This window comes from Triturus cristatus, chromosome 5_2 (assembly GCF_964204655.1).
Source record: "Triturus cristatus chromosome 5_2, aTriCri1.1, whole genome shotgun sequence".
NCBI classification, from domain to species: Eukaryota; Metazoa; Chordata; class Amphibia; order Caudata; family Salamandridae; genus Triturus; species Triturus cristatus.
Genome location: NC_140588.1, coordinates 104,920,675 through 104,943,159, shown reverse-complemented (window position 1 = coordinate 104,943,159; position 22,485 = coordinate 104,920,675). Strand labels below are relative to the sequence as shown.

The 22,485-nt window shown below is 48.7% G+C and overlaps 1 protein-coding gene across 7 annotated transcripts in view; it reads right to left on the bottom strand.

Moving 5' to 3' along the window:
* The window catches only part of RELCH (RAB11 binding and LisH domain, coiled-coil and HEAT repeat containing), a 760,620-nt gene that overhangs the window by 194,829 nt on the left and 543,306 nt on the right, over positions 1-22,485 (bottom strand). For all 7 annotated transcript variants that reach the window (XM_085606887.1, XM_085606888.1, XM_085606890.1 and 4 more), the window contains one exon: positions 18,601-18,680. In XM_085606887.1, coding sequence (XP_085463013.1) covers positions 18,601-18,680 — 80 coding nt within the window. The remainder of the gene's footprint in view (positions 1-18,600; positions 18,681-22,485) is intronic.

Here is a 22,485-nt window from a genome sequence, read left to right as displayed (position 1 = left end):
GATATTGACTGTAATATGCTGACAGATTACTTGGCTTCCTTGATGTCTGCACTACAATCTTGTCGTTCACAGGTAGCTGCAGCTTTTCCCGACAACACTGAGGTGAAACCCCATGACGTAATTCCAGGAGATCTGGTCTTAGTGAGGAACTTTGATCGGAAGTCTCAGCTGGATCCTAGGTGGAGGCCGCCTCAACTCGTATTGCTAACGACGAGGACAGCCGTGAAGATCGAAGGTCGAAAAGGCTGGATACATTCAAGTCATATCAAGAAATTTCATGGACTGTCGTCAGACGTAAACGACACACCTTGCGTGTCTTCACCGATTGACTCAAAACTTCCTTTGGTTGAACTGAGTAATCACGAACAATACAAACTAAAACTTAGGTCTAACCAGTCAGGCAATTTGATTGTTTAAGTCCTCTCCAAGGTGAAGCGGTTGAATTTGTCTCTGACATGTATCCCTTAGACCTGTATAGAGAACGAAACAGAAGGATAAAACTGAAACGACATGCGTACTGTAAATCACTGCGTAGTCATTGCACAGTGACGTTATTAATTTTGTTTTTCTTAAGTCTTTTAATAATTACTGCAAGTATATTGTTGCACATATATTATCCTATTTCTAGACATGTTTATAATGTTACTGCTGAACATTCTTTTAGTGAATTACCTCCGCATGAGTTGTCTTATAGATTTGCGCTGCGCAATAACACGTTTATTAGTATGTTACATCATTCCCATCAGGTTAGCAATGCTACAAATTGTTGGATATGTGGCCGACTCCCTCCCTATCAGAATTATAAAGGAATTCTACCTCTCTTTCCATACCCGTTCACACACAACGGCTCCTGTGGAGCATGGTTTAGTTTAATTCCCTAGATTCGAATTCTGCAGTTTATCAAGACAACTGGGTATGGGGAAATTTGAACTTAGTTTTACTTAAAGTCTGCTACCCTAACAAGGAGGGACTTCCCAAAAGAACAGGAACTGATCTAGAAAATGAAGTGTATGGATTAGGTAATTTTACGCTTAATCTTATGATCCTAAATGTCGAATCCGAAGCTACTCCAATTTTGCCCGCTATGTCAATATTTCCAGTAAAAGGTGAATTATGTGTAAGAAAGAATGGTTCCATACATATGGGCCATAGTAGATGCACCACTGTAATAGAATTTAGTGATCAAGGCAAGTCTACATTTAGAGCTTCCCGCCATTCCTATTTCATATGTGGTCAGACGGCATATGTACGTTTGCCTCTAGATTGGGATGGTACCTGCTACATCGGATTCCTTTTGCCACCTGTTTTCCTAGCTCCTCCTGATTATCACAGAAATACTCATTTAGTACACAATAGAGAAAGGAGAGATCTCCCAATAGTCGATTACACTGAAACAGCATGGGAAAAATACACAGATTTCAATAAAGGTCTCTTTCCCTATATAGGTACCGTTACTAATAGTAAGCTGATACGTAGATTAACTAGAACCCTTGAAGCAGTAGTGAACGAAACTATTTCCGCCTTAGGCAATTTAACAGAAGAGCAGTCTGCTATGCGGATTGTTGTGCTTCAAAATCGTCTTGTCCTTGACGTCATACTGGCCGATAGGGGCGGAGCTTGTAGGGTCATCGGATCAAGTTGTTGCATTTTCATACCAGAAAATTCGCCATCTGTATATAAAGCCATAACTCGCCTTCATAAGATTGTAAGCCAGATACACCAGAATCCAGGCACCTGGACTTGGTCCGGTTGGTTTTGGAGTGTATTATCTACCTTTGGATGGAAGGTCCTATCCTTCCTAGGTATTGGCCTTCTCATACTATTCAGTTGCTGTCTATGTCTACAATGTGGACCAGCGATCTGTGGTCTGTGTGCCACATCGTGTATTCCACCACCAAGATTTCATTCATCCCAGAAGAAAAAAGAAGAACAAATGATGCTATATGAACAGATCAACGGATTGATGAAGATTGATATCTCTTAACGGGCAAGTAGGGGACAAGGAGGGAATGTGGAAATATGGATTTTTCTGATCAGTTATGTCCCCTATATTGGACCCCAACGGTTTCATGTATGAATCACAAGTACATGTATGTTCCCTCCAGTTCCAGTTATGAAGACGCAAACACATGTGCGTCCACCGTCAACATGTCCTCTTTCAGATCCGCCATGAATAGGCTGGATATTCCATTTCTAAGTATGAAAGGCCACCGGCTTTATATGGTTCACTTATGCCATTTTACAGTCCAGGCAAGTAGGCCCTGATTCTGTCATCAAGCTTTTCTTGCCTTCTGCCTCTGAAAGCTCCAGTCTGAGCTCGCATCTGTATCCATGAACTTTGTCCTACTCTCTGCGCAGCTAACGGTGCCTGACATCAGCCTGTTGCCTGCCAAAAACTGTATTTCACCTTCGAAATTATCTGCTCCGCTCCCTACCCAATGCATTCCTGTCTAGTAGTTTAAGTAAACATTCTTCCAGCTACCGAGCAAAGGCCCGGCTTCTCTGTCTTTATGCAAGTAATTCATAGCCCTATTATTATGGAAGACTTCTGCCCTCGCATCTAGTGTAGACACTTAGACGCTTGTACACGCACTAACAGTCAGTATAGTCAGTATAGAATAAGATTCTACTCTAAGAGACCTCTCTTTTTGATAACATAGTTCTTTAAACATAGGATGTTAGATATGATTTGGGATTAGGTTGACTTGACCCTCCAGACTTCTGTCTCCACATGTAGAGCTAAATGTCAAATCCCCTTCACCCCCTAGTTGCACGTCAATCACACGTCATGCTGCTGCGCGCGCATTTCTGCCAAGTATTTCTGCTGACATTGCGAAATTCTTTCATGGAACCACCCTATTATGACATCACACCTGATGACGTTCTTTAGTTACGCCCACTTTTGCTACGTATGTATGTTTTATCTTCACTATCAATTGTTACGCCTCCTACATTTGCTTCACTGTAATGCCTATTGTATAAAAGTGATTACTTATCAATAAAGTATGTACTTCACTTCCTGAACCTCCGTGGTGATGGAACTTGGAGTCAACGATTCGAATCGTCCATTGGAATAAAGCCCATTCTGAACCTCTAATACCACGGATTTTGCCTCTTATTTACTGAGCTATTTTTATTATGTTTCTGTATCAAATTAAGTCCCGGTAATTAAATTATTTACCACACTCCAGTAGTTTTGGGTACCACAATCTCCTGGCCCAATCCAGTGCCACTAGGTTGACTTGGGCACAATCATTCTCTTCTTCTTCAGAACTGGGGTGGGAGTGGTGGGGAGGCATACAGGAGTCCCGAGCTCCACTCTATACAGAAAGTGTGTCTAGAGAGAGTCAATTTGGAAATTCCAAGGCGCAAAAGTACTCCAGTTGAGAGTTCTCTTTGGTGGCAAAGAGATCGAGCCAGGATTCACCCTACTTCTGGAAGACAGTCTGTGCCATCTCTGGAAATAACTGCCATTCGTGATCGCCTACGTGTTTGCGGCTGAGTTTGTCTGCCCTGGCGTTTAAAGACCCTGCCAAGTTTTGTTATCACCACAGAAGTTCCTTGGCAGTACAGCCACCTTCAGAGGTGCAGAACCTCCTAATACATGATCCAATACCCCACTCCGCCCATTTTGTTGTGGTACCACATGGCAGTGATGTTGTCCATAAGCACCTGCACCAGCCATCCTCGGATAGTAGGTAGGAAGGCCTTCAATGCTGAGCAAAATCATGCTCAACTCCAGCAGAACTGATGTGAAGTTGAGTCTCCACAGGAGACCAGAGTCCTCTGATCTACACCTCTCCCAGGTGGACTCCGCAACCCAGTAGTGATGCATTTGTGACCACTATTAGCTCTGGGTGCGGTAAGGAGAGAAGCCTGCCACTGGCCCAATTGTGGTCTACTAGCCATCACTGCCGATCTTTTGCAGCCTCCTCCAAAATCTGGATAGGATCCACTAGATTCTATTGTGCCATTGGGATTGCACTGCAGAGTCTAAATGTGCCGCCTGGTAGGTTTGGGGAGTAGGATGTAAAAGGCCAACAACCCTAGGAGCCTGAGCGCCATCCGCACTGAGATCCAGGACCAAGGCTGAAACACCAGGATCATTGCCTCAATGTCCTGGACTCTGCTCTGGGCAAAAGGCACAAAAATGCACCATTTTCACAATAGATTCAGATGAATTGGAGAGTTTGAGAAGGAGCCAGATGTGACTTCAGCACGTCGATAGTGAAGTCCAATGATGTTAGGAGGTCTGTTGTCTGGTGGTTGTTGACATCTGTCTGTAACAAGCCCGACTTCAGCAGCCAGTCGTGGTGGTAAGGGAAGACTGGTAGCCTTGACCTCCAAAAATAAGCTGACACTACTGTCATCACTGGGACAAAAAAAATCAAGGGCACCGGTGGGGACAAAAGGAAGCCCTGTGAAAGGAAAATGCTCCTAACCCACTGTGAAGCGCAGGCAGCTCCTGTAGGCCTGCAAGATGACTATATAGAAATAACCATCCTGCAGGTCCAACAGCACCTTCCAGTTTCTGGGTTCTACGGCTGACAGGTCCTGGGTTAGCGTGAGCATTTTGATCTAGTCCTAAAGCAAGAAGGCGTTGAGAGTGCGAAGATCTAAGGTGGGATAAATGTCTCTGTCCTTCATCAGCACAAGTAACAGGAGTAACCCTTAGTTCCTACTTCAGAGCCCGGAACCCTCCCTATGGCCCTTTTCACCAAAGGGCCTGCACTTCCTGCAACACGTGACAGTCAATCCTCCATTAACTGCACTAATGATGGTGGAAGATACAGAGGTGTAGAGAGAAATGGGAAGGTGTAGCCCTGATGGACAATATGGAGGACCCACTTGTCTGAAGTGATGGCCTGCCACCTTTGGAGGAAATATAGGATCTCGCCACTGACAGGGATGGTGTGTGCCTGCAAGAGCGCAATAAAGCGGTCTGTGGCTGCAAATTCAGGAGGGGTGGGAGACTGAGCTGCATGCTGTCCCTGCTGCCTTGAGCCTTTGTCTGGGAGAACTACATCCTTGGCCATACAAGGGCTGAAAAGCCTGCTGGGCTGATGGAGGAGTATATTGTTATTTAAATGGAAAAACTCTACAACAGCCATGCAGAGGATGAAATTGTGATGGTCTTGTGGGAGCGGAAAGGCCCAAGGAATATACTGTGATTTTGATTTCCCACAATGGCTCCAACGTCAAGTCTTACCTAAAAGGCGAAAACCATCAAAAAGCATGCCCATTAAGGAAACCTAGTCACCCCAAGATAAGCCCGCAGACTTCATCCAGGCGTGGCATCGAAGGGCCACCTTAGTAACCATTGCACAATCTATAAGTCAACCGTTTCCAATCCAGAAATTGTGACAAACTTTGCCACATCGCAGCCTTCTTAAAAAAGCCTGGATATGGGACGCCCAAAGATCATACTGAACACCTGGTAACATTTACGCCACGGTATACCAAAGGAATGACAGTAGCATGCCAGAAGGCAGTTGGCATTCACAGAGCTCAGTGCCAAGCTAGTAGAGAAGAATTGTTTTCCTAAATGTCTATATTCTCTTTGATTCACGTTCAGGGAGAACATTTGAATTGACTTTGATGGTGGACACCTGAACACCCAGACTTTCTAGCATCAAGCACAGAGTAAGAAAGGCAGGGTCATTTTGTGCAGTACAATGGTGATGAGTGACCTGCCTATTAACAGGTGGACATGAACAAGGTTTTGGCCAAGTACCCAAAAGGGTATCCATAAGGCGTAATTAAATAGTAGTAGGTGCTCTGTGGTAGAATGACCCAGCTGAAGTACCTCAGCCAATACGTTACTTTTATGGTGGGGAGCCGGAAATCTAAAACTTCTGCTGCTCTTCACATCACAGTGAAAGAACTGTGTTCCTTCATGACCGGGCCTGGGAAGGGTGAAGAGATGGTGGGGAGAGGAGGATGGGGAAGGGGGGGGGGGGGGGACACAAGACCAGTACCTCAGGAAAGATCCAGGCAATGGCATCTTGAAGTTCTTTAAACCAATTTTACAAATCATTTGGGGGGAACATAGTTGTCCCATTCATCATAGTTATCACTGTCTGATGCAGTGCCAAAAAGATTGTGCAAAATTGGAGTACTACCATGTAGTAAAGCCAAGGTATCAGATACAGAAGTATAGTCTAGTGGTTGTATGGCAGACAGAGCTGGGCACGTTCTCAGTGGAGGTGGATTCTGCTCGAACAGCACTTTGTGCCGTTCATCCACCTCTGCCATTGACGGTGCCTATGTGAAGGTGAGGGGTCTGAGGTTATAAGTAGCTATCAAAATATCTTGTTCAGATCTATTGAAAGTAGAGCAGTTAGTCTTGTTAGAAAACCACATTTTTCCAGAGCTTAATGATTTGGTAAGATCCCAAGACTTGTGTTAATACTAAAATAGTATTAGTCAAGGAACATTACTTGGGAATATCAGTTGTAAAATCATTGACTCCTGAGTTCGCTGAGGCTAAATTACCTGTGCTCTGAAATTCTATGGGGCTTTAAGAACTCGGTAGACTGTGTTATTAACATATAAGAGAGCTATACAGTGTTTTTGGGTGGAAATTCTGTTCTTATGCAGTATATGTCATGTGACTGTTCAGGTATCAGTGTGCGAGATGAAACACACTTTTGGTATAACTATTCGAGAAGTGACAACTTCGGGAAATATTTTTCAGAACCACTGCTTGATAAACATGATATTTGCCACTGGAAGAAAGTATTGAGTTTCTGCAAAAGAACAGAGTTTATTCAAATATAATACTGACCCTGTAACTCTGTTTAAAAATCGTGTCAACAAGCTTAGTATGTGATTAGTCCAGAGAACGGGTTCTTAACCTTATAACGTCTTTGGACCCCCACTACATCTCTCATGAAAGTGAGCTTCCCAACCTAAGCAATCAATTTCTGCAATTCAAAACCTCAAAACGATCCACAAAAGAACATGAATATGCATACATCCAAAATATACGCTTATTAGGAAATATTATCTTTAACTCGTAAACAAATTAATACACGAAAATCAAAATTTTTATTTTAATGAGAAAGTTGGTGCTTTTCAAAATTATGGTTTTATTTATTATTTTTTTACCTCCAATTTTCAAATTCCTTCACATTTAGGCCAAGTTTTCAGTTTTCCGATTTTACATTTTGCTTCTTTATGTGTATAGACTTTACTAATCTTCAACACGCAGGTGGCAAAAGTGTATTGATCTTAGGAGAGATTACTTTATCCAAATGAAATGTCAATATCTTTTGAGGACATCACAGGTAACTGGTTGCCAGATCTCTTCACTAGTGGGGTCCACTGTATCCTACATTTTCTTAGTAGCCCACACTCGTCATCATATGAAGCCTTTTTAGGAGTGTATCGGTGATTATTGGTCACAGCATTCTGGCAGACGGGTATGCAGATTGATTCTTATTCGAGAAGAAATACAATCTCTTCCATTGTGATGGAAAGCAGAAAATCTGTTCAAAGGAGTTCCATTTTAGCAACACATTTCATCTTAGAATACCAAAATGAACGACTCACTGAATGGATGGCCAGCTCTTATGGATCATCTACCAGTAGAAGGCACATGGTCTCACAAAACAGTCTGTACCAAATGGACAAGTTACTTACCTACGGTAACTACTTGTCTGGTAGAGACACGATCTAGACACAGATTCCTTACCTTTGAATTTCCCAGGCATCAGACTAGATCCGGAAGATATATCTTTGAGCAATACTCCTGCACGCCGGTAGGTGGAGTTGGTCGGCTCCACATTACGTTGTTGGCTGCGCCATTATGACGTCTGCATCACCTATACAGGCACCACTTCGGCGTGCTGAAGTCAGTTACTTTTCACAACTTTCCATATCACAAGCGCAGAGCCATTAACTGCACTGTTATTGCGTTTTCTGAACACCTAGGGCCTTGAACAGGGTTCAGCCTTGATCCTAGAAGAACAAGTTACTTACCTTCGGTAACGATGTATCTGTAAGAAACATTAGTTAGTTAGATTCCTCAGCTTAGAATATCCCCAGGCATCAGGCTGGATCCGGAAAGATTTTTGTAGCAATACCCCTTGCGCGTCGCTAGGCGTCGTCTGCGGCTCCGCGTCCGTCGTTGGCGTCGTGCGCCGGAATGACGTCGGAGTACTTAGACGCCGCCCTCGCGCGCTGAAGTCAGTTCTTGTACATAGCTTTCCGCGCCAGGGACGCTGAGCCATGCAAGAGACAGACACTGGTGCCCCAAAAAAATCTAGGGCCCTGAAAGGGAGAACCTTAACCCTAGATGGGGAGGCTGGGTGGGTCGGTGAGGAATCTAACTATCTAATGTTTCTTACAGATACATTGTTACCGAAGGTAAGTAACTTGTTCATCTGAAAGAAACACGTTAGTTAGATTCCTCACCTTAGAATAGACACCCCAGCAATACCAACCCCGGTGGTGGGACTGCGAACCAAGATCACACCAGAAAGTCCTGGAGAACAGAACGGCCAAAGTGGCCATCCCTCCGGACTTGGCTGTCCAGGCAGTAATGTCGCGCAAACGTGTGCAGCGAAGCCCACGTCGCCGCCTGACAGATGTCGTGCAAGGGGACTCCCCGTCCCAGTGCAGTCGTGGCCGCTGTGGCCCGAGTAGAATGGGCCCGTAGCCGAACAGGAGGAACCTTCTTCGCCAAAGAATAGCAGGTCTTAATACACAACACGACCCACCGAGAGATGGTCCGCTTGTGTACCGCTTTACCCTTCTTAGCCCCTACGTATCCAACAAAAAGTTGCTCATCCACCCGGAACTGCCTTGTGCGGTCCAAATAAAAGGATAGCGCACGTTTTGGGTCCAGACGGTGGAGCCTCTCTTCATCTTTTGAAGGATGCGGAGGCGGAAAGAAGGTGGGCAGCATGACAGATTGCCCGATGTGAAAGGGAGTCACGACTTTAGGCAGGAAAGAAGGATGTGTCCGGAGGACAACTTTGTCTGGATGAACTGAAAGGAAGGGAGGCTTGGATGACAAAGCCTGGAGCTCACTCACCCGCCTAGCGGAGGTGATTGCAACTAAGAAAGCAGTTTTCAAAGTCAAAAGACGGATGGGACAGTTATGAAGGGGCTCAAAGGGAGCGCACATCAGAAAAGTGAGAACAAGGTTCAAGTCCCACTGAGGCATTACGAAAGGAACAGGACGGTACAGATGAGTAATGCCCTTGAGAAAGCGTGAAACAACAGGGACTTGAAAAGAGAAGGCTGATCAGGAAGCCGAAGGAAGGCGGAGATAGCCGCAAGATAACCTTTCAAGGTGCCCAGAGCAGAGCCCTGCTGGGCCAAAGAAAGAAGAAAGAGGAGAACCTCAGAAAGAGGGGCAGAAAGGGGATCCACAGCCTTTGCTGTGCACCATGCCACAAATTTGTTCCACCGGCAGGCGTATACCGTCTTTGTGGAGGGACGCCTGGCTGCCAGAATGACATCACAGACTTCAGGAGGCAAGTCAAATGGCATCAACTGCCGCCGCTCAATCTCCACGCATGTAGGTGGAGGCTGGACAGGTTCGGGTGGAGGACTGTCCCCTGCTGCTGCGACAGAAGATCCTCCCGAAGAGGCAGTCGGATCGGGGGATCGACGGACAGACTGAGTAGCTCGGGATAGCAGTACCTTCGTGCCCAATCCAGAGCCACCAAAATGACTTGGGGCCGGTCGCGTCTGATCTTCTTCAGCTCTCTGGGCAGAAGTGGTATAGGCGGAAAGGCGTACAACAGACCGCAACTCCACTCGCGACAAAAAGCGTCTACGAGCGAGTGCCGCCTTGGAAATTCCAACGCGCAGAACTGCTGACATTGCGCGTTCTCTTCGGTGGCGAATAGATCTAACCAAGGCTCTCCCCACTGCAGAAAGAGACCTTACGCCACGTCCGAGTTCAGACGCCATTCGTGATCCATCATGCACCGGCGGCTGAGTTTGTCCGCTCTGGCGTTCAGAGAGCCCGCCAGATGTTGAACCACCTGGGTGATGCCCTGGTGTTCCAGTCCTGTCCAGAGGCGCAGGGCCTCCTGACAAAGGGTCCACGACCCCACCACGCCCTGTTTGTTGCAATACCACATGGCGGTGGTGTTGCCTGTGAACACCTGCACAACACTTCCCCGGACAGAGGGAAGGAAGGCTTTCAGTGCAAGTCGGATTGCCCTCAGCTCCAAAAGATTGATATGGAGCGGAGTCTCCGCTGGAGACCAGAGTCCTCTGATCTCCGCCTCTCCCATATGGCCCCCTCATCCCAGGAGGGACGCATCCGTCACTACCACGTGCTCCGGTTGGGGAAGGGAGAGGGATCTGCCGCTGACCCAATCGCGATTCGTGAGCCACCACTGCAGCTGTTTCGCCGTGCCCTCCGAGATAAAGACGTGGTCGGACAATTTGCCTTGATGCTGGGCCCACTGAAACTTCAGGTCCCACTGCAGAGCCCGCATCCGCCATCTGGCGTTAGGTACGAACAGGATGCAGGAGGCAATCAGCCCCAGAAGCCGCAGCACCAACCTGACCGAAATCCAGGACAGAGGCCGGAAGATGGGAATCAGGGCTCGAATGTCCAGGACCTGCTGTTCCGGCGGATAGACCCGGAACTGCGGAGAATCGAGAACCACCCCTATGAAAAGGAGCTTTTGGGAGGGACTCAGGTGCGACTTCGGCACATTGATGGAGAACCCCAGCGAATGCAGGAGGTCTGCCGTAGTCTGGAGGTGGGAGACGACTTGCTAGGGCGAGCCCGCCTTCAACAGCCAGTCGTCGAGATAGGGGAAGACTGGGACCCCTGATCTGCGCAGATGAGCTGCGACCACCGCCAACACTTTCGTGAACACCCGAGGAGCACTGGTGAGGCCGAAGGGGAGCACGGTGAACTGAAAGTGCTCCTGACCCACCGTGAATCACAGGCAACGCCGGTGGGCCGGCAGGACGGGGATGTGGAAATAAGCGTCCTGTAAGTCCAACGCTACCATCCAGTCTCCAGGGTCTAGGGCAGCAAGAATCTGAGCCAAAGTGAGCATCTTGAACCGTTCCTACCGGAGGAAGGAGTTCACGCTTCTGAGATCCAAGATCGGGCGTAGGCCCCCTTTGCCCTTCTTGGGAACCAGAAAGTAGTGGGAATAGCAACCACGACCTACTTCTGGACCAGGAACGCGCTCGACGGCCTCTTTGGCCAAGAGGGCCGAAACCTCCTCCCGGAGAAGATGCAAATGATCCCCCGACATACGGTGGTTCTGCGGTGGCATGGCTGGAGAGGTCGTCTCGAAGGGGAGGGAGTAGCCCCTTCGGACGATTTGCAGCACCCACCTGTCTGAAGTGATGGAGCGCCAGTGGAGCAGGTGATGGCGAACTCTGCCGCCCACTGGCGTGGAATGGGCCTGAAAGCTCGGACTAGGAGGGCTTTGAGGTGGATGCAGCCGGGGTGGATGTGGACTGACCGGCACGTTGTCCTCCAGAACCGCCTCGGCGGAAACCACGTCCGCGTGCAGGTTGGTTCTGCGGCTGGTGGGTGGGCGGACGTGAGGAGGCGCCCCTTCCTTGGCCACGAAAGGGGCGAAAGGCGGAAGTTTGCGGCTGCGGGGCCGAAAGACTCAAGGACTTGGACGTGGCCCGGGAGTCCTTGAACCGGGCCAGCGCACTGTCCGCCTTCTCGCCAAAAAGGCGAGTGCCATCGAAGGGCATGTTCATGAGGGAGCTTTGGACATCCCCTGAAAATGACGTGGACCTCAGCCAGGCGTGACGCCGAAGCGCCACCGTGGTGGAAATCGCCCGACCCAGCGAGTCCGTGGTGTCTAGTCCACATCTAATGGCATGCCGCGCTGCATCTCGCCCGTTAGCAAGTGCTTGGGTGAGTCGCTCCCGGGCCTCCTCCGGGTACAAGGGCAGCACGTCCTCCACCGCATCCCACAGCGAGTGGGAGTAACGGTCCAAAAGGCAAGCGGTATTTAAAGACCGCAGTCCCAAACTCAGGGACGAAAACAGTTTCCTGCCAAACTGCTCCAACCTCTTGGATTCCCTATCCGGAGGAGCGGATGGGAAGGAGGATTGGGAGGTAGAGGCCTGGATAACCAGGCTCTCGGGGGTGGGGTGGTGGGAGAGGAATGTGGGGTCGCCCGGAGCAGGGCGGTGGCGCCGGGCAACGTTTCTGTCCACAGGAGGGACTGTGGAGGGCTTGGACCAAGTGCCCTGGAGAACGTCAATGAGGGCCTCATTAAACTGCAGCAGAGGCTCAGTGGAGCTTGCTGTCGGTTGAAGGACCTCGGTGAGGACGTTAGTCCTCACAGCCACAGCAGGCAACTTGAGCCCCAGGGCTTCGGCCGCCTTGCGCAGCACCACAGAAAAGGCTGCACCTTCCTCCGAGGCCACAGTCGGAGGAGAGATGAATCCAGCGTCTGGAGAGGTATCCAAACCGCTGGCGTCCCCCAATTCCTCTGCCCAGTCCTGAGACAATTGGGCCTGTTCGATCAGAGGGTCCTGAGACCCCTCCCAGTCGCCCTCATCATCCGATTTCTGGTAGACAGGAGGAATGATCAGAGCCGGACGGTGGATGAAGCGGTCACCCATCGGCGCCGGTAACGGCGTCGGACGGCGCCGTACCGGCGCCGGGTCCGGAATAGGGATAAACTGAGGCTCGACGCCGAGCGGGGTCGGCGTCGGGGGCGGAACCGGTGTCGGCGCCGGCGGCGTCGTGAGGTCGACCGGCGCCGGCAGAGATCCAGGCCTGGATCCCTCGGGGACCTGTGGCGTCGGGGCCGGAGCCCTCGACGGCGCCGGGGCCGGGGCCGGAGCCGCCAGCACGCGAGGTCGCCCAGTCAACCCTGCGGGGCCCGAAGGCGTGCCGGCAGTTGTCGACGGTGGAGCCAGATTCCTCATGGCCGAGAGGAAGGCACTGACCTCCACCGGAGTCGCGTCAGTCCCAGGGACCGGAGGGTATGGAGACGAGCGCGGCTCCTGCGGCTCCGACGAAGCCGCGGGGGTGGAACCACCCGGACCCTCGGCCGGGTCGCGCGACCGGTGAGGGGAGTCCGAAGAGCGCGGACGCCGCTTGGACTTCTTAGAGTGTTTGGAGTGACAGGACTTACCCGAAGATCCCGACGAGCGATGTCGATGGCTGCGGCTCCGCGAGCGGTCCTTGGACCTCCTCCTGGACCGGGACCGAGAGCGACGCGGAGCAGAGTGTCGAAGCTCGAGTAGCTTACGGGACCGCTCCCGCCTAGCCTTCGACGTCAAGGCCTGACAGTCGGGGCACGACTCCGCGTCATGGTCGGCCCCCAGGCAGTACAGGCACCGGCGATGGTGATCCGTTACCGACATCAGTCGGTGACAGGCGTCACAATGCTTGAATCCAGGCATCCTACCGGCACCAGATGTCGAGTCGAGGAACCAAAAGAGGTCAAAAAGTTAGTCAAAAAGTGACTAGGGGTAAGCTCTTCCCGGATCAGCGCTTACTGGCACAGAAAAAAGAAGAACTGACGTCAGCGCGCGAGGGCGGCGTCTAAGTACTCCGACGACATCATTCCGGCGCACGACGCCAACGACGGACGCGGAGCCGCAGACAACGCCTAACGACGCGCAAGGGGTATTGCTACAAAAATCTTTCCGGATCCAGCCTGACGCCTGGGGATATTCTAAGGTGAGGAATCTAACTAACGTGTTTCTTTCAGATACATGTCGCAGTGTTGGGAGGATTGATGGGTAGGTAAGGAATCTGTGGCTAGATCATGTCTCTATCAGATAAGGGGTTACCAAAGGAAAGTAACTTGTACACCTCTTAGAGACATCTAGCTGCTGATTCTTTATGTTTGAATAGATACAAAGCAATACCATCCCAAGAGGAGGGATTGCGGACAAGTTTATACCAGGAAGTCCTGCAGGACACAGCTGTCAAAAAGACCCTCCCTGCGGACTGAACTGTCCAGGCAGTAGTGCTTGGTAAACATGTGCAGGGATGCCCATGTTGCTGTCTGACAAATGTCAAGGACTGGAACTCAAATTTGAAATGCTGTGGTAGCAGCCTTAGCTCTGCTGGAATAAGCCCTTAAGTCTTTAGGAGGCTGCTTTTTGGCCAGAGCGTAGCCAATTTTGATGCAGAAGAAAACCCATTGCGAGATAGTTATTGTCAGCACCACACAACCTTTCTTTGTTCCAACGTACCCAAAGAATAGTTGGTTGTCCACCCGGAACTTTTTGGTCAAGGTAGATGACAACGCTCTTTTTGGGTCCAGACTGTGAAGTTGCTCCTCTTCTTTAGAGGGGTGTAGAGGAACATAAAAAGTGGGCAAGGTGACAGATTGCCCCACATGGAATGGTGTGATCACTTTCGATAAGAAAGAGGCCCTACTGTGAAGCACCAATTTATCAAGGAATATGGTCAGGTAAGGAGGCTTGGATGACAGAGCCTGAAATTCGCTAACCCTCCAAGCAGATGGGATTGTCACTAGAAAGGCTGTTTTGATAGTAAGCAGCCGGAGGGGGCAATTGTGCAGAAGTTTGAATGGAGAGCACATTACATAGGTGAGAACCAAATTAAGGTCCCACTGAGGCATAATAAAAGGGAAGGGTGGGAACATTTGTTCATGGCCTTTGATGAGTCTATTTACAATGGGAGATTTAAATAATGAGGGTTGGTCTGGCAGCCTAGGAAGGTGCTAGAAGTTCATCCCGAAGGGGCAGTCTGATCTGAGGATCGATGCTCATTTGGAGAAGCTCGGAATGCCAAACTCTCCATGCCCAGTCCAGAGCCACATGAATGACTTGGGCTCGGTTGCTCCTGATCTTCTTGAGCATTCTGGGCAGGAGTAGTATGGCCATAAAGGCGTAAAGGAGGCCTGAGCTCCACTTGAGACAAAAAAGCATTTCCGAGCGAGAGCCGCCTTGAAAACTCCCAAAGCGCAAAACTGCCAACATTGCACGTTTTCTGCAGAGGCGAACAGATCTAACCAAGGCTCTCCCCACTGTTTAAAGAGATTTTGTACCACCTCTGGATGGAGATGCCATTCTTGATCCGCTAGGCATTGATGGGCGAGTTTATCCACTCTGACGATCAGGGAGTCTGCCATGTGTTGAACCACAAGGGATATGCCTTGCTGTTCCAGCCATGTCCAGAGACGCCATTCATTATCCACTAGGCATCGACAGCTGAGTTTGTCCTCCCTGGCGTTCAGAGAACTAGCCTCTTCATAAAGGGTCCACAACCCCACCTTGACTTGTTTGTTGCAGTACCATATAGCAGTGGTGTTGTCCGTGAAGACCTGAACCAGCTTTCCCTTGATTGAAGAAAGAAAGGCTTTTAAATGCCAAGTGAATTGCTCGACGCTCCAGCAAGTTGATGTGGGGTCTCTGATTTCCACCTCTCCTAGATGGCCACCCCATCCCAGGAGTGATGCATCTCTCACTGCTGTCTGGTCCGGTTTGAGAAGGGAGAGGGGTCTGCCTCTGACCCAATCACGGTTGGTTAACCACCACTGCAGGTCCTGTACAGTTCCCTTCGAGATCTGGACCATGTCGGAGAGATTCCTCTGATGCTGCGCCTACTGGAACTGCAGAGCCCCTGTGCTGGGAATGAACCAAGTGCCCAGAAGGACGTCAATAAGGGCATCATTAAAAGGTAGCAGGGGCTCCGTAGAGGCTGTTGCCGGCTGACAGCCACCGTAGGAAGCTTGATGACCATGCCTCAGCCGCCTTATGCAACACCACAGAGTAGAAAGCTCCCTCCTCCGTAACCACAGTTGGGAGAGAAAGCATACCAAGGTAGGGGGAGGTATCCAGACCACTGGCATCACACAACTCTCCTCTCCAGTCTGGCTCTTCAAGTTGGTCTGCAAGAGGGTCAACAGACCCCTCCTATTCCTCCTCACCCTCCACTGGCTGCCACTCAGGGCAGTAGGCAACACCAGGGATGAACAGTGAGACAAAAGTACCCTCCACCGCTGGTAGCGACATCGGTCCTCGCACCATGTCCAAGTAGGGGGTGAGGCTGGGGTCTACACTCGCTGGGGGTGCAGCAGGCGTCGGGGGCGTCGCCACTGGAATCGGTGCCGGGGAATGTACCGTGAGGTCGGCTGGCACCGATCCGGATCCAGGCTTGGATCCATGGGGGCCCTGCGGCACCGAGGCAGGAGCCGCCGGCATTGAAGGCCTAGAGCCTTCAGCTGAGTCTGCAGGGCTCGAAGGTGCACCGGCTGAGTCGGGCTGCACAAAGATTGAGTGGAGGGCTTTGTAGAATGCACAAAGCTGGGCTGGGGATGCTCCGGCTGCCGGAGAGGGAGGGAAGCACGGAATTATCCCAGCGGGCTACGAGGATGGAGCCGGACAGTGGCAACGCTCCGGATCCCGCGTCGGCCGACGGCTGGGGAGAAAGTTAAGAGCGATGATGCTTCTTCTTGTGCTTCGACTTACTGGATGAGTGCAAAGACTTCGATGACAAATGGTGTTTGCTCCGCGACAGGTCCCGCGAACTTCCTCTCGACCGGGACCTCGAACGGAGCGGACTGCCGGGTCTCCAAAAGCTTTCAGGACTGCTCCCGCAAAGACTTCGGGTTCAGGGCCCGGCAGTTGGAGCATGACTTCGGGTCGTGGTCACGGTCTAGGAAATGAGCAGCGCAAACGAAGCCCGTGAACATTGCAAAAAGTTGACCCAAGACCCCACAACAGAAATTAGCGTTAAGATTTGGGTCATATATAAAGAGGCAAGGAAATGGGGTCCCAAAGTATTTATGAATTGACTTTTTGATTAAGATACTGCCACGCATGCCAACCTAATATACTTTGCCCAAAATCCAAAAGTGGTTAGATAATCCCTCTGGATGACCCACACTATCAGGGTGCAGGGTCCATACTTGAGCCGCCACTGTGCAAGTACATTGTGTTTCTTTATTAAGTCTTTTATCTCATGAATGAAGGCATATATCACTTATACAATGGACATTATAAAGACTATAGAAGATTACCCATTTACGCCTGACAATCTAATTGTAATTACCATGGAGATACTACCCTTACATTTCAACATTCCACATGACGAGATATTGTCCATTCTGGAAGTTGTTCTAGAGACAAAAGAACAACCTATGACTGTTCCAACTAGTTTCATACTTGCTCTCTTAAAAATAACACTCAAACAAAATGTTTTCATGTTCCAAAATATCTGTAATTTTCAAGCTAAGGGTGTAGTGATGGGTCCTGCCTTTGCCGCTAATGTAGCCAATACATATATGCATCATTTGGAACATCTACACATTTTTTCCTGATGGCAATCCATATTTGAATAACATTGGTACATAGATGATGTCTTCATGATTTGTAAGGGAGACATTACCACACTGGATCGCTTTTTGGCATGGCTCAATGTCTGCTCTCCTGACATACATTTTACACTATCCCACAGTAACCGGAGAGATACATTTTATGGACATTTTAATTAGGCATTCTAACAATAAAAGGTTTATCACATTGTACAAGTAATAGACTGAGGCAAAACACTCTGTTATGGTGTTGAAGGCATCATCTCCAGGGCTTGAGGGATAACCTTCTATTTGGGCAGTTTCTGGGGATACAAAGGAATTGTTGTAAAAGAAAATCCAATGTTTTGCCCAGAATCTAACCTCCTGATACAAAAAATGCAGGACATGGGTTACCCCAAGGGTCCACTCCAGAGATTCAGGAAAATGGCATGGTATTACCCTAGGGAACTACTGTATGGTCCATAACAAAAATGCTAATGAGAAATGTGTGGTTTGTGTCACTACCTTTTGTAAAATGAGCAATAGCGTATGAAAAGTGGAACACAAACACTGAAACCTGGTCTCAGATAAACTGAACACTGAAGACAAGGCCCTTTTTGTTTTTAAGAGGGATCAATGTGAAAGACTCTGTTGCTAGGCCATTGTTACCCACCACAGAACAGGCAACAATAAAGGCCTTTTTTAATCTTCCACCATCCCTAGGGCACCAAGTGTAAGGCCTCACAATTGTGCATAGAGACAAAGGCGATTCAGTTTCAGAATAAAAAGTATGAATTTCAAAGTCTTATGAACTGCAATAACAGGAAAGTATTTATGTTCTTCTTTGCCCAAGCAATTTTCCATATGTAGGTCAGACCACCCAGAAAGTCATTCACCACATCCTACAGCACTGTAGTCATATCTGCTGTGCCACTGAAGGAGCACCCCTTGTAAGAGCATTCATTTAATAGTAACCCTGAGGACCTCAAATCGCTGGTATTGGAACCAGCATGATCAAATCCCTAAGGTGGGGGCAATGGGCTGATTCTGAACATTTTGGAGTGCAAATGGATGCATGCACTGGACTCGATCAACAAAAGCCAAGGATGCATGCATTGGACTCGATCAACACAATTAATTTGTCAGTATGTGTGAACAGCTCACAGACGACTAATTTCATTTCCTTGACTTAACTATATTGAATTCTCAGATTCTGAGGAATACAGGGAAAACTTTGTATTATAATAGTTGTAGTAAGACATTGAGAAAACAAATCAGGACAATATAATTTTGAGTAAAGAAGAATTTTTAACAGTAGAGGAACAAAACACATTGCTTTAACGCTTAGATCTATTCCCACCTGATTATAGCACGTAAGAACTCCTGTAGCATAAATGGGAACAGTGGCTTTTGTAAGTACCCCATTCCCTGCAGTTGAATCTAAAAAGGTAAATAACACATTATGAGGTAACTGTATAAACAACAGATGTTCATCAAATTGACAAGACAATCAACTATTTAATTCAAGATTTATGATTTTAACCATGGTAGTCATGCATTTCTCCGACACACATCTATTAATAACATATTTCAATGAGGTAGGATAAGCACACAAATTAGACAGGCAATTCCTTATACAGACAGACACAGAGTGAGGGAGCATGATCTAAACTGGTGCTGGTCAGGTTTCTCTCCCAATGTTGGTTAAAAAGGGATCCTAGTACAGGGACCTAAAACAAGTTGCTTACTTTCGGTAAAACTCATTCTCGTAAATACTCTTAGAGCATATTCCTAACCTTACATTAATCCCAGATGCCAACCTGTATCTGGATTTTCAATAGCAATTGCTCCTATGTGCTCAGAGGTGCCACAGAAGTTAAGTGGCAGACCTGCATTGAGGTGCCACTTCAGTTTGCAGACATCAGCTTTTGGCTGAACTTTTCTGCACTCTCAGAAGCACACCAATCATGACAAACTAGTGGTGACCATGTGTCAAACTAACCTGGAAACCTTTTAACACATACAGGAGTCCACTTTGTAGAATGGGGAGGATATGGGGCAGTGAGAAATCTGCTGTTAGATAGAGTATCCACCAGATAGAGCATTACCAAAGGTAAGTAACTTGTGCTTCTGATGAATACTTCTAGCCGCAGATTCCTCACCATTAGGACAGGTACCCAAGCAGTACCTCCCAAATGTTGGAGGGCCTGAGAAGTAGACATATCAAAAAGTCTGAACTTGACTGTTGAAGGAAGTAGTGCTTGGTGAATTTATCCAGGGAGCTCATGTTGCAGCTTGCCAGAGTCAAGTAAAGTTGCACCCCTTACCAAACCTATTAAGGCAGCTTTAGCTCATGTAGATTTTGATTTTAGGCACTCAGGGCATTCCTTTTTGACCGAGGAAAACAAGTTACTTACCCTCGGTAACACTTTTTCTGGTTGAGACTATATTGCCACAAATTCTTCACCTTTTGAATATTGCCCAGGCATCACACTGGATCTGCTAACTTTTCAGCAGTACCGCTGTGTGCCGGTTGGTGGCACTGTGTTGCTCCGCACTGATGCTGTTTCACTCGAAAAATGATAAGTAGAGCCTATAAAAGCGCCCCTTCGGAGCACTGACAGTTGCTTTGAAGACTGTCCACGTCCCCAGTCACAAAGCCACAAAAGCAAACTGGTGTGACCAATGTGCAGATTCGTAGACTGGATAGACTCCAGTCACAGAATGGGGAAGATGAGAGAGTCGGTGAAGAATCTGCGGATAGATTAAGTTTCAACCAGAAAGAGCATTAGTGAAGGTATGAAACTCATTCTTCCGATTGAGACTTCTAGGAGCCAAGTTCTCACCTTTTGAATAGATACTAAAGCAGTACTTATTTTACAGTAGGTCTGTAAATAGACTCAACACAGAACTGAGCTGGCAAAAGGCCTTTCCCAGCTAACCTGACCGTCCAGACAATAGTGCTGTGTGACATATGGAGGGATGCCAATAGATGCCTGGCAAATGCCTAGGACAGGAACTCCACGTGTTAATGCAGTAGTAACAGCTTTGGCAATGGTAGTATGAGCACATAGTCTTTCTGGAGGCTGCTTTTCATCCAGTGCATAGCAGATCCTTATGAAGAGCACAATCCAGAGTGAGATGGTTCTTTTCTGCACTGCCACTCACTTTTTTGGTCCAGAGAACTCAAGAAAGAGTTGATGGTACACCTGGTGTTCTTTGGTACGATCTATGTAAAAGCTCAGTGCTCTCGCTTGGGTCTAAGTGATGGAGTCTCTCTTCCTCCATAGAGGGATGAAGTGAAGCACAGAAGAGCGAAGTGGAACTGTGTCGCAACTTTTGGTAAGAGGGATTCTTGCGCCCTCAGAGCCAGTTTGTCTGGGGAAAAGATAGTGTACAGGGGGTTGACACAGAGATTGAAGCTCACTAACTCGCCATGCTGATGTAAAGGTGATGAGGAACACTGTCTTGAGGGTGTCGGCGGAAAGGCATATAGGAGTCCTGAGTTCCGATTGAGGCATAATGTGTCTGAAGTGAGAGACGCCTTGGAAACTCCAGCTAAAGTTCTGAGATTGCACGTTCTCAGCTGTGGCAAACAAATAGAGCAAAGGTTCCTCCTATTCGCTGAGCCACTTATCGGTGTAACTGCCACTCATGACCCCCTACGCGCCGACGGCTCAGCTCGTCCACTTTGGCATTCAATGATCCGGCCAGGTGGCTCACCACCAGGAAGGTCCCTTGTTGTTCCAGCCATTTTCAGAGGCACAGGGCCTCCAGGCACAGTGTACATGACCCCAACCTGCCCAGTTTTGCTGCAGTATCAAATGGCGGTTGTGTTCTCCATGAGCATATGTACCAGCCTCTATCTGACGGAAGAAAGGGTTTCAATGCCAAGCGGATGGACCTCAGCTTAGAAGGTGGTTATAGAGCCAGGACTCAGCCGGAAACCAAAGACCCCTGTTGAGTGCTGTTGAGACCAAAGGGGAGTACAGAAAACTGAACTGCTCTTGTCCCACCACAAACCGCGTGGAGTGCTGATGGGCCGGTAGGACAGGGATATGAAAATAGTCGTCCAATGCCACCATCCAGTTTCCAGGGTCAAGGGTATATAAGATCTAAGCCCGGGACAGCACTTTGAATTTCTCCTTCCGGAGGAAGGCTTTGAGAGGGTGTAGGTATAAAATAGGTCAAAAGCTTCAGTCCTTCATGAGCACCATAAGGTACCAGGAATAACAACCACACCCTACTTTTGGCACAGGCACCCTCTTAATAGCCACCTTGGCCAAAAAGGTGTGGACTTTATGCCACAAAATCGAGAGTCAGTCGCTTGGGAGGCATGGGGGTATTGGTTGGGGAGGGGGATGAGCGCGGTGGAAGGTGCGGTGAAGATGAGTAAGGGTAAGTTATAGCTCTTGCAAATGATCTGCAGATCCTCCTCTTTGAAGTGGTTGCTTGCCAACCCAGAAATAATTTTAGAATCTTGCTTCCTACAGGTGGCTGTGCTCCCCCAAGGACACACTAAAGGGGCTTTGCAGTTGGGCTGCTGGGAAGACATTGGATTGAGTGACCTGTTGACCTTGGCAGTGGGAGTGGTGAGCACCACAGCTTCGACGACTAAACTGCTGGGTTTCTTGCGGAGGTGGACTGGCTGGCAGTATGGAGTAGCTCAACTAAATCCACGAAAGGGACAGTAAGGGTGGTGTGGTTGGCGAGGCGGGTGGATAGGCCCAGAGAATATACAGTAGCCCTGTTCTTCTTAAAACGGACCAAGGAGAAATCAGCCTTGCCTGCGGCACAGTCGAATCCCATTGAAGGGCATGTCCATAAGGGCCTAGAAATCACCTGAGAACCCTGTTGATCGCAGCAACGCATGGCGGTGAATGGCAACACTGGTGCCAATGGCTCGCCAGATGGAATCAGTGGTTTCCAAGTCACAATGAATCATGAACTTGACTGGATCACAACCGTCCTGGATGGCCTTGGAAAGGACATGTTGGAGATCTTCAGGGACACCAGGGAGGATTAGGGCCATTGAGTCCCAAAGGACATGGGAGTGGCATCCCAGGAGGCAGCTGGCATTTACTGAGCAGAAGGTAGGGAAAAAAAGACTAGCTCCCCAAATGTTTGCACTTGTTTAGACTCCCTATCGGAGGCAGTGATGGGAACGGTGTTAGGGTTAGATTTGCTTGTGAACACTTGCCCCACTAAACCTTAAGGGGAAGTGTACTGAGAGAGGAATTCAGGG